Raw genomic sequence first — 11,608 nt, 5'->3', positions numbered from 1 at the left:
ACACACGTCAGGAGTGCACGTGAACGTGTTGGAGTGACTCGGATTTCGTTTTCCCGTAAATATATAATCAATCGATTTATGCTTGTTTTTCTTGTTGTCGTCGTCTTCCTTTTTGGTCATGGTAACCGATCGACTTCTTGTGTAGTAGTGTCATTAGGTGTGTCTGTGTGTGCGTCTTCTGAGAAGTAGAAAAAATGCGTGTGCGTTCTTTGTTTGTTTTCCTTTGGTAGAAAAAAACCAGACTCTTTTGTGGTGGGCCCATCCCAAAAACCACATCTAGAATAGACCATTTCAATTCACCTTCCTCCCTCTTCATCGCTTTTTTTTCCTCTTTTCTCGATTTCTGAATCCCCATTTGTGATAGAGCAAGGTCGCTGTGGGATAGGACTCCTCGATGAGGGATCAAAACCCTAACAGGTATGTCGCGCTTGTTTGGTTTAGTGCCCTACCAAATTATTGGTACTTGGTAGTGCCAAAACATAAGTTTTGGCACTACCAATATTTTCGTATGGTAGCATTTTAAATGAGTGGGCTTGAATTGATTCCAATTTGAAGCCAAATGTTATATTACGGTCAAGAAAGTTCTTGACCAAATTAACCATAGGCATTACCGTTCATTTGGCTCGAAACCAAACCATTACATTCACTATTCAAACTACCAAAAAAATTGGTAGGGCGCACGTCGCCTTCTCCGCTTCCCCTAGATCCGTCATACTGCCTCTGTCCCAAAAAAAAAATTAGAATTGATGTGTCACATTCAATACTAGATTGTTTTTTTAGAGACGGAATGAGTATTCGATTTGTGTTGGTCTGCTTCCTCGGTATGGCGCTCCTCTAGGATATAATAGCGGCCATAATAACAAGGTGTCATACGGTGGACTGATACAGCAAGATTCGCAACGCTGTACTGCATGTGTACAAAAACTAATCAAAACCGCACCTAACTCTGCTTAAGGGGGTTAAGTAACCGGTTTTATTAGTTGGGGTGTATGATGTCTAGTTTTTAAATTTAGAGGATTATTCGATCGATGTCGATAGTTCAGGGGCATTCCCATCGCATCAGAAGTTCCCTTCCAGAATAGGGGAGATTGGTCGAGAGGAAATCAGGGGAATTTGGAGCAAGGCCAGAGACAGATCACGTGGTTCGGCCTAGTCTCCTCTTCTATATGGGCTGTTCAAAATGTTCCCAGCGATGGGCCATTATTATGTTGGACCGGAGCGGTATTGTGGCCCACTACATTTGGGCCCATAAAGGAACGGTGTTGGATGAGTTGTTGCAGGCCGGACTGGTTTCAATTTGCGTACCAAGGCCCACGCGACGTGAGAAGAGGATGTTGCGAAGCAAATCAGAATGTTTAGTACCATACCGCTTGTTTTGGTGGAGGGGAGCTAGCCATTCGGGTATTTAAAGGGTGGTAGCTGCTCGGTTTAGACTCAAGCAGCTGCGTGGTGGGCACAAAGCGAACTATTCTTTCGCCTTTTACTAAAGAATACCGTGTGCGCGCCACAAATAGCAGCATACTCTTATTTATGGAGGGTGTTTTCTCTTTTTGAGAAAACGCTCTACAGATCAAATTTCAAAATTTTTGGAGGGTGTTCTCTTTTTAAATTTTTGGAGGCTGTTTTCTCTTTTTGAGAAAACGATCTACAGATCAAATTTCAAAATTTTAGTACTCTTATTTTCTCTTTTGTGAGAAAACGCTCTACAGATCAAATTTCAAAATTTTATTGGTACACAAAAGGAAACTCTTAAACTGAAAATTAGTTCATTTGGATATGATCATTTTTTGGAGGGTGTTTTCTCCATGTGAGAACGCATACAAATCAAATTTCAAAATTTTATTATTATTGGTACACAAGGAAACTCTTAAACTGAAAATTAGCTCATTTGGATTTGATCGTTTTTGGAGGGTGTTTTCTCTATGTGAGAAAACGCTCTACAAATCAAATTTCAAAATTTTAACAGAAGGAAACTCTTAAACTGAAAATTAGCTCATTTTGCCTTCGGAGTGGTGAAGCGGAGGGCCTTTGCTTGATCAAACTGGGCCAGCCCTTTAGGCTAGATGAGCTTTCCGCGAAAGCATGGGTGGGCTGGTAATAAAAAAGTCTATCTTGAACTAGTGGGCAGACGCAGGTCTTCGTGGTCTGGGAAAAGTAGCAATTTATTAAGTGGCCTGGAAGGTGACAACAAGCCCAGTTCCACTCCACCGAAGAAAAAAATGTAGACTTCGTCCACCACCTCGCTGGTATACACCACCATCCACGTGAAAAGCAAGCAAAGCATGACCATCTATATACTACTCCGTATTTGTTTAGCCATAGGCAATTGGATTAATATTTTAAATTATTCCCTATTTTCAATGAATTTTAAGTTCTTGGCAAGGCCTCGTTCAAGGACAAAGTTATAACCCTAATCCATATAAGAAAAAAAATAAAAGCTACTCAAAATCTAGTTTTTAACTTGCAAGATTGGGTCATGTATACTACTGTAAAAGTGGTGTCGTCCTTCTTCCATCCCTCATCTCACCAAACGTTGCGCGTCCCCATATATTATACGTGAGGAGCTATCAAATCCAATGTTTTATCCTCAATCACCATTCAGTCCACGAGACCACGAGCATGTTACTTATAGCTTTTAAAAAGCCCGCTGAAAATCTACATGCTGATTTAGGCTTTACCTTTTGTCTTACAATCTGACATATAAATAGAGCATAAAATTGTTTAGTATTTCAAATATTAAATATACGTGTTGTTTGGAGAGCTTAAAATTCTAAAAACAACTAGTTAGTAGCCAATTTCTAAGAATTTGATAAAAGGTATTTCCTCGTTTTTTATGTCTAGTCTATTATTTTATTCTGTAACTACAGATTATCATAAGCTAGATGAAAATTTGGATTCTTTTATAGATTATCAAAAGCTAGATGAAAATTTGGATTGTTTAAAAGAGTTGGAGAGATCCCACGGGAAATTATAGCTGTTATAAGCTCCTCAACAATGGTAGTAAGCAATCAAAAAGACTTTGGATAATAAAATATTGGTCCACTATACGATTACTCCGAATTGTGCGAAACAACTATGAATTAGGCGTCTGATTTTTTCACCCCTTATATAGAAATGTTTCAGTGGTCAATCAAGCAATATTTTAACTCAAAAAGCAGTGAAATACAATTGAATCACAAGATGAAACAAATGATTTTAAGCTATTGAAACATCTATATATCCGAGTAAAATCGAGGACAAAAAAAATAAAACACCATCCAAAACCCACATCAACATTTTTTCGAACTAACGAAAGTTCCGGATGCATGGATTGAAAACAATGAAAAATTCACAAGCATCCATCTCCTCCCATGTGTGCTTTTGGCAGTGAAGCGATGACGTCGTCCTCGAACATGCTACCCTTCTAGAACATGAGAGGAGAAGAAGGGCCACCGCCATCTAGATCTGAGCAACACGTTGTGGGTCTCGACATTGTAAAACACGGATAAGTTCTTGGCAATGAGCCGGACCATCGGCGGCGGTGAAGATCTGCCATGGGTCCTCCTCCCCTTGCCTCTTCGGGTCGCTCTAGAACAACAACCATAGCTTGGAGAGCCTACCCATGACCTTGCAATACACCTTGCGAGCAACACATGTCCTCCTCGCTATTGTACTCCGTGGTCACCCTAAGCCCTGGCTGCCTCCATCGCGGAGGTGGTAGTGGCCGGGGGAGGGGGGGCAGGAAGGTGAAGAGGCAACGAGCCATGGCTAGAGGTTGGGGATTTAGAGGAGGCGGCGAAGGTCATGGGGGCGGATGAAGCTACGCGGAGCGACAGAGGTAGTGGTGAGAAGAATCAAGGAGTGCCCGATATTTTTATCTTTCGTCGAGTGTCCGAGTAGGAGTGTTTTCGCTGTGTACACGCCGACGTGGGTCCATAGAAAATCAGAAAATGCCTGGGCAAATCTCATGTGCACGGTGCACGGCATGACGTGGCAGACCGAGCGCACGCACGTTGCTCCACCCCCACGCCGGCCCCACGTGTCAGCGAGCCAGCCAGGCCCATCGCTGCCCTTCCTTCTAACCCGCGGAGAGCGAATGAACCAAGCCGCCTTCGTTTTTTTCTTTCTTCCCAGACTTTTTCTCCAAGTTCAACTCCGCCTCCTCCCTCCTCCCTCCCCCCGATCTCGGGAGCCATGTCGTGGCGGTGGGCTCTCGCGCGGCGCGTCGCCGCGCTGGGCGCGACGAGCGGCGGTGGGGACGGCGCCACCGCCCAGGCGCAGCGGCTCTTCTCCTCGGCGGCTGCCCTCCTCGGGAGGCACCCTCCACCGCCGTCGCCGCCGCACTACCAGATTCGGAGCAAGGTCCCCTCCTCTTCCTGTATTTACTAATGCTCTCTCTCTTGTGGTTTTCCTGTGACGTGCCTCGTCGATCGGTGCGCGGGTGGGTGGTGGCGGAGCTGCCCTTCCCTGGCCTGCCCGCAATGTGTTTGTGTTTATGCCGACTAGGCGACCAGTGTAGTAGTGTACCTTCCGGAATCATTCTCGTAGTTGTAGAGAGGTACTGTGTGCTAGTTGTCAAATTGGAATGACTGGGGTGGAAAGATTGAGAGATTACCGTGCGTGTATACTTTAGAGAGGATTTGTTCTTCTTCTGTTTGTGCTGATAGGTTCTGTGATTTTTGGTGTGGATTAGTAGGTGGTGGGTTGCAGAGGAGCTACTTTCGTGAGCTCGCGATGGTTACATGATGCTCAGTACCAGGTTCGCCAGGATGGGTTATCAAGGTCTGAGGTAGGCGAAGCCTTGTTTCTCCAATGATTTGTTTATGTGGGTGCTCATTCAGTTTGTAATGATCTCAGTTTTTGTGCATTTTCTTTTGGGAAGGAAGGTGTGGAGCCCCATTATAATAAATAAACTGCACATACATAATCTATTACCAAGGCACAAAAATAATCTTTCGAGTGCCATCCACCTATATACATGACCATATTTTCAGAATATGTCTAGGTCTAGCGACAGAACCGATGGGAAAAATGGGCTGTTGCCATTGTGACATACCTTTGGAATCCCACATGTTATTCTGCTATGTGGCCCGCTATTTGGGTTGCCTGATTGCTTGCATTATCTTTTTAGAGCTCTCATTTATTGCATAGTAGCGTTTCTTAGTGATACAGTTTGATTAATACCTGTTTGATGCCAATCTTTGTGCACTGCCTGTGCTGGCCATCATGAAGATTACATACCCCAATTATTAAAGATATGCAGTTTCTTCATTTACAAATCAACTTATAGAAAATGGCAATGCTGCCAAAAAAAAGACCCATTCAGTTTTCAATTGATTGATACACTTGTTAGGCAGGCACACATGTTGACCCTTTAATGGAATCAGTATGTTGCATTGCGAACCTAACAAGATAATTTACAACCATGCATTATTATCTAAAAAGGTCTGAAACTAGAATGAAATGATCTGTTCAGGAACAAAAAATCATGCTGATCTAATTCTATTACCGGGTAATCAATGAAAAACCTTTTTTGTTGTTCGGTATGAGAGTTAATTGTGAAAATTACTGGTGTGCACCCATTTTAAGTGTCTGTAAGTCTTAAAATTCCCCTGATTTCAGGAACAGCAGGATCCATTTGAGTTGGTTGCTGATGAGTTGTCACTTCTTGCAAATAGGCTACGATCCATGGTAGCTGCTGAGGTTGGTTACACCTTGATTCTTCTGAGTAGACATGTCTGGTTATTTGGGTCTACTCTGCTGATCGCAAGATGATTGCATATGCTTCATTGACCTAGTGATTATCACATCGTCATTTTCAATGGTTCCTAAATAGGCTTCAGACTGAGCACTACTTTTTTTTTTTGCAGGTCCCCAAACTGGCATCAGCTGCTGAGTATTTTTTTAAGGTGGGAGCTGAGGGTAAAAGATTCAGACCCACGGTAATATCTCAGTCATGCTATTTATTGTATACTCGTTAATATCCATGCTTCCATTATCCTTTATTCATATTTGTTTTGAATGTTGTATGCTCTATTGGCAGGTATTATTGTTGATGGCATCAGCTCTGAAATTCCCCTTATCAGATTCAACAGAAGTGGGAGTTTTAACTATACTGGCAAATAAGCTCCGCACGAGACAGCAAAATATTGCCGAGATAACTGAAATGATTCATGTTAGTAGAGCAGTTTCCATTCAGAACGTTTTTTAAAAAAGAAGAATTTCAAGCTGATGTCTATCACAGGTTGCAAGCCTTCTACATGATGATGTACTGGATGATGCTGACACTAGGCGTGGCGTCAGTTCGTTGAATTGCATTATGGGGAACAAGGTATTGTAAGTCACACGAACTGCATACGCAGTGTACTAAGTGAGTATTAGATACTCTCATCAAGAACACACACATCACCTTATACACACACAAAAGGATAGCGTGAAGATGTTTTTAAAGTTTCTGGGGGCATCATTGTTCATCAATTACTTATTACTCACGGAGATGGTACTATTTAAATTATCTTTACACCAGTATTCCACAAATTATTAATTTCTTATGCTTTCAGCTTTCTGTTCTGGCTGGTGACTTCCTCCTGTCTAGAGCATGTGTGGCACTTGCAGCGCTTGGGAACACAGAGGTACTTGGATATTGTTAATCTATTTGTAATAGTCTCCAAGACAATATCATACTTATTTGTAATAGTCTAAAGGGCTGAAGTTTAAGTGGCCATGCTCTATTCTGGTTACTTGATTCTTTTCCACTCATTGTTTCACATGTGATCTCATGTCCATGTACTTGGTCTGATCTCATGCCATTTGCTTTATTGGGGATGCACGTTTCTTGGCCTCCACGTTGAGCTTATGAATCATAGTGGCTCAACTCCTAGTGTTGTCTTGGAATGTATTTCTTACCATCATTTTCTAGCCAAGCTCATACTGTATTTCTGGATTCACTCTTGTGATTGCAGTGCTAGCCCTTTTTTCTTGGTAGTTCTGTATCCTACCAAAGCACCAATTGATTTCTCTACATTGTTTCTTCAGGTGGTATCTCTAATGGCTACTGCTGTAGAACATCTAGTTACTGGTGAAACCATGCAAATCTCCACAAGTAGAGAGCAAAGGCGAAGGTAGTTGCTCTAATACCTAAATCTAAGATAATGATATTTGAAATGCTTGCAGTATTTGTTTATTCATGTACTTTATTTTCTGTATTTAAATACTCCCATTTGACAGTTCTATTACGATTCCGAACAATTTGCAGTATGGATTACTACTTGCAGAAGACGTACTACAAAACAGCATCATTGATATCAAATAGCTGCAAGGCTGTCGCTATTCTTGCAGGGCACACTGCTGATGTGTCAATGCTCGCATATGAATATGGTCGAAACCTGGTTTGTGAAACATCTTATAGTTTCCTTCCCATTTTTGAAGCTAGATTTCTTTCTTAGCTAATGCTGTGAACCTTCCAGTGACTTAGTTAACTTGGGATCCTTGCAGGGTTTAGCCTTCCAGTTGATCGACGATGTTCTTGATTTCACAGGCACTTCTGCATCCCTTGGGAAGGGTTCATTAACTGATATCCGTCATGTAATAACAGCCATCCCAATTTTCCTATTATATTTTATCTTAGCAACTTAATATCCATTTAACCTCCAACAAACATAGAATTAAGAGCTCAACAATTATTTAGAACGTTTATTTAGTGTAGAATACAAATGAAATTGACTAATAAGCATATCCTTCGTCATGCCCTTTGTAACTGTGTAAGCTGCTGTCTTGAACTTGAGTACTTAACACACCTGATAGCTTAGGCTTTAATTTGGAATTAACACCAGTGATTTGTATTGGTCTAATTGTGTAAGCATCTCAGTCGATGGGTATTTTACTCTTTTCAGCCTTATCTATCATTTTTCACATACTAGAACCATATAATTTATTACTACTATTAGAAGTTAACTCATATAACAATAATATTCTGAAGTCTGAACCCTATTGCTTGTACGAATACTTTTGTGCACCTTGTAGTAATCTAGTGAAATTAGGTGTAAAATATGGTATCAACATTTATTTTCATAGTTCTGTTTTTTACCTAATAACTTGTAATTACCAGCATATCCAGTTACAATGGTGTCGTGTGACTGCTGATTCTCTCTCTTAGGAAGTGCTTACACTGTTTGACATTCGTTGGCATTCATAATGCAGGGAATCATTACCGCACCTATGCTTTATGCGATGGAAGAATTCCCACAACTACATGAAGTTGTTGACAGGGGTTTTGACAATCCTGCAAATGTTGAGCTTGTGAGTAAATCACTCTGGATTACAAACATGCTTTCTCTAATTATTTACACACCCTTTGCAAATGTCTCACACATGGCAGATGAACATCATACTATTATACATAAAAGCCATATTTATTTATGGTAACATGATACTTGGAAATGTTAAAAAGAATTGGTTTTCAACAAATATAAACCTATTTCATGATTTTGCAATTTTAATCCAGTAATCATTTAATTTCTGATGCTGCTTATCTTCAAGATTTGTTTTGAATCTTTCACTGGGAAGCTGAAGGAAAGTGGCTTAAACTGCCATACTGTTGCAATAGTTATCATATGGTTCATATCCACATTGCATGATGAGCTACTGGGTAAAAGTAACTGCCGTAACTTAACGGTCTACACTTTATAAAATTACAGGCTCTTGACTACCTACAGAAGAGCCGCGGGATTGAAAAGACGAAAGAGCTTGCAAGAGAACATGCTAACCGTGCAATCAAAGCCATAGAAGCTCTCCCAGACAGCGATGATGAAGATGTTCTGACATCAAGGCGTGCTCTTATTGACATCACAGAGAGAGTCATCACTAGAACAAAATAGCAACTGTTAGCATTCACAAGGTGGAGAACTGGAGATAAGGCTGATTTTCGCCACAGGCGTGGTGTTCCACATGGAAATTTTTGTACACTTTGGTCATTGCATTCTTTTTCATTGTCCAAGTTTTGTGTAGCGTGGATCAAAATTAGGATCTGAATCTATGGATCGGTATTCCTCAGGATCACCCCCACTCTGCAGCTCTAGTGTTCTTAGTTACGGGTTGCAGCAAAATCTGTGCATTAGTATTACTGATTGCAATTATCACCAGACTGTAGCACTGTAGCCATATAAGTGGAAGCTTGAAACATAATATACGAGGAAAATGGATCGGCTCTCCTATCATGAGAGCACGATTTCGATATGTTTCCCTACACTTCTCTTGTTGCTTCTGAAGAGAAATCTTGTATGCTTAACTTTGATTGTTTTCAATCTTCCAAGATTAGGCGCATTACAAAATATATTGATGTGACCCACATTTTCATCAATCATCTCTAGGCATCTAAGCTAATAAGAATGAATTTGTGATTCCAATTTACAAAGGGCATAACATGAATTGGTGGATTGAAATTGGCCATCTTCTACTACTAGGATTGGCTCCAGAATCTTTCCTTGGCCCATGCAATGGCCTCGTCCACGGCGGCGGCGCCGACGCTGTCGATGTCGCCGCCGCCGTCGTCGTCCATCAGCAACGGCGCCCTCTCCCTCACCTCCATCACCACCTCCTCCAGCCGCCGCGGCGTCCTCGGCAGCGGGTTGCCGAACGCCGACGACGACGCGGCGGACGGCGGCGAGTAGTAGTACCCGTAGTCGGCGTGAGAGTACTGGGACCACTCGGTCGCTGTGTCGGTGTCGGTCGCCGCCGGCGACCGCGCCCTCCTGCCGCCGGCGCGCGTCCGCCGGAAGCTGTGCCCGTTGCTGGTCGTCTCCGGGTTGGACGTGAAGCAGCAGAAGCCGCCGCCGCCGCGGTGGTGGTGACGGTGCTGCTGCGCCGCCGCGTGGCTGCTCGCCGCGCTGCTGTGGTTCGTCGCCGCCGTCCTGCCGGCGTAGTAGTAGCAGCGCGACGCCGGGTACGCCGCCGTCGAGCACGTGAAGCTGCTCTGGTAGTCGCATCTCGTCGACGCCGTCGACGGCGGCGACGAGTCGTACCGCCGCGACGGGATCGCGATCGGCCTGCACGTACGCACAATGTTCTTGAGAATTACTAGTGTGCTTACGCTAATTAATCTGGTTAATTAGTGCGTGTGATTTAATTTGGCATTAACGTGATGAACACAATATGTGCATGTAGCTTCACGTGGCGCGCATGCACACCTGAGTTTGGAAGCGAAGGAGGAAAGCGTGGCGTCGCCGCCGCGGCAGCCGGAGGAGGCGGCCGCCGGCCGGTAGAAGGCGGGGCCGGCGCCGAACTCGTCGGAGCTGACCACCGACGACGACTTCGTCGACCTCGACCTCGACCTCGCGTGGCGGCCGGCGCCGAAGATGTCGTCAAAGAAGCCCTCCTCGGTGGGCACGACGGCCGCCGCCGCCGCGGCGCCCCGGCGGCAGAACGCGTCGGCGGCGCCGCCGTAGTACACGTGGTGGTGCTGCTGCTGCGCCATCGCCGGGGAGTGGTAGCTCTCGGCGGCGGCCTCGCCGCCGTAGAAGCTGCGGAGGAGCACCGTGCGCGGCGGCCCGCCGAACACGTCGCGGAAGTCGTCGGGCGCGAGGCTCTGCCGCCCGCCGCCACCGCCGCCGCCGGCGTGGTGGTCCGACGACCTCTGCCGCGGCAGCACCGACCCCATCGTGCACCTCCACGACTCGTCCATCGCCGCCGCCGCCGCCGCCGATGACACAAGCTGGCAAGCTAAGGCAATGTGTGTGTGAGCTGAGCTCAGCTTGAGATCTCTTTATACAGAGACAAGGGCAAGTCAAGTAGGTAAGAAAGATAGATTGATTCTTTTGGGCACTGGATGCTTATATATATATAAATTCATGGCTGCTACTGTATGATACTATGATCTGTGTCACTCTCTGCAGGTACAGAAATAGTACGAACAAGTACTACTAATCTCGCATTGGATTTTGCAGCAAATTAAATGAGATGGAAATCAATTAATTAGGTCAAAATAGAATTTCACACCAAACAGTTCAGACCAGTGTAGTATTTGTGATGATCAGGGCATTCTGATCAAGTATATATGTACTGTTGAATTACATGCCAGTCAAAGATTATGGAAAGGTCTTGGTGCATGATTTAGTACTCAGTTTAACACAATCATGTGCAACAGCTGCTAATCCTACCACATGTAGAACATGGATTGTTATATGCACATAGAGGCCAAAAAGTTAAAACCAGTGTAATACTGTATTAGTTGTCAAGTAAATTAGCTAACAGCTTTTGTGTTGGTCTGCTTAGCTGTTGTAGTGTTATCTGATAATACAAATGGTGCAATAGGAGAGTAATCAATTAACTGGTAGTAATACTTTATTGGAGAGGGGAAGCATGTGAGATGGGATGATTATGTTTTGCCATCCTCTTTGCAGACACCACATCATGGTGGTTGATCCATAGCCTCATTCCAATCCACCCTCACTTTTTATCATACAGAAAATTTTCCACTGACTTTGCCACTTCAGACTAACATCTATTCTGTGTTCTTGTTAATTGATTCTTTAATTCTGGTGCCTAGCACACAATTGTGAGGATAGATTAGGAAATTAGTGAGGTACAATAATTATAAATTTCAAATCCTAAAAAGACCAGGGCCAATCCAGTG

General features: G+C 43.7%; 2 protein-coding genes and 1 non-coding gene across 6 annotated transcripts; 2 read left to right on the top strand and 1 right to left on the bottom strand.

Moving 5' to 3' along the window:
- The first annotated feature begins 1,440 nt into the window (after positions 1-1,440).
- Positions 1,441-1,560, top strand: LOC112939460 (U5 spliceosomal RNA). Its single transcript, XR_003243174.1, has one exon. It is a non-coding gene; the product is annotated as a U5 spliceosomal RNA (small nuclear RNA).
- A 2,527-nt stretch (positions 1,561-4,087) lies between these two features.
- LOC4341844 (solanesyl-diphosphate synthase 1, mitochondrial-like) lies at positions 4,088-9,333 on the top strand. 4 transcript variants are annotated; one of them, NM_001421710.1, is made up of 12 exons: positions 4,088-4,341; positions 4,676-4,768; positions 5,602-5,682; positions 5,850-5,921; positions 6,023-6,154; positions 6,224-6,310; positions 6,540-6,611; positions 7,015-7,100; positions 7,235-7,367; positions 7,474-7,563; positions 8,179-8,277; positions 8,676-9,333. In NM_001421710.1, the coding sequence occupies exons 1-12, from the start codon at positions 4,174-4,176 to the stop codon at positions 8,853-8,855; spliced, it is 1,293 nt and encodes a 430-aa protein (NP_001408639.1). In that variant the 5' UTR covers positions 4,088-4,173; the 3' UTR covers positions 8,856-9,333. The 4 variants fall into 4 exon arrangements, with proteins under 4 accessions (NP_001408639.1, XP_066167277.1, XP_066167278.1 ...); XM_066311180.1 differs by having other exon boundaries at positions 5,608-5,682; positions 8,676-9,225; XM_066311181.1 differs by having other exon boundaries at positions 4,673-4,768; positions 5,608-5,682; positions 8,676-9,225.
- LOC4341843 (uncharacterized) lies at positions 9,292-10,827 on the bottom strand. The gene is made up of 2 exons (XM_015788967.3): positions 10,164-10,827; positions 9,292-10,022 (listed from the first exon to the last, which is right to left on the bottom strand). The coding sequence occupies exons 1-2, from the start codon at positions 10,655-10,657 to the stop codon at positions 9,437-9,439; spliced, it is 1,080 nt and encodes a 359-aa protein (XP_015644453.1). The 5' UTR covers positions 10,658-10,827; the 3' UTR covers positions 9,292-9,436.
- Between the last annotated feature and the right edge of the window lie 781 nt (positions 10,828-11,608).

The sequence above is a fragment of the Oryza sativa genome, chromosome 6 (genome assembly GCF_034140825.1).
Source record: "Oryza sativa Japonica Group chromosome 6, ASM3414082v1".
Classification (NCBI taxonomy): Eukaryota; Viridiplantae; Streptophyta; class Magnoliopsida; order Poales; family Poaceae; genus Oryza; species Oryza sativa.
The sequence above is the reverse complement of the archived record's forward strand: the minus strand, read 5'-3'. Positions and strand labels throughout refer to the sequence as shown.

Coding starts and splice junctions, on each gene's coding strand:
- LOC4341843 (XM_015788967.3), bottom strand. CDS start 10,657: ATGGACGAGTCGTGGAGGTGCACGATGGGGTCGGTGCTGCCGCGGCAG. Junction 10,023..10,163: donor TCCTTCGCTTCCAAACTCAG/GTGTGCATGCGC, acceptor GCGTACGTGCAG/GCCGATCGCGATCCCGTCGC.
- LOC4341844 (NM_001421710.1), top strand. CDS start 4,174: ATGTCGTGGCGGTGGGCTCTCGCGCGGCGCGTCGCCGCGCTGGGCGCG. Junction 5,683..5,849: donor GATCCATGGTAGCTGCTGAG/GTTGGTTACACC, acceptor TTTTTTTTGCAG/GTCCCCAAACTGGCATCAGC. Junction 8,278..8,675: donor ATCCTGCAAATGTTGAGCTT/GTGAGTAAATCA, acceptor ATAAAATTACAG/GCTCTTGACTACCTACAGAA.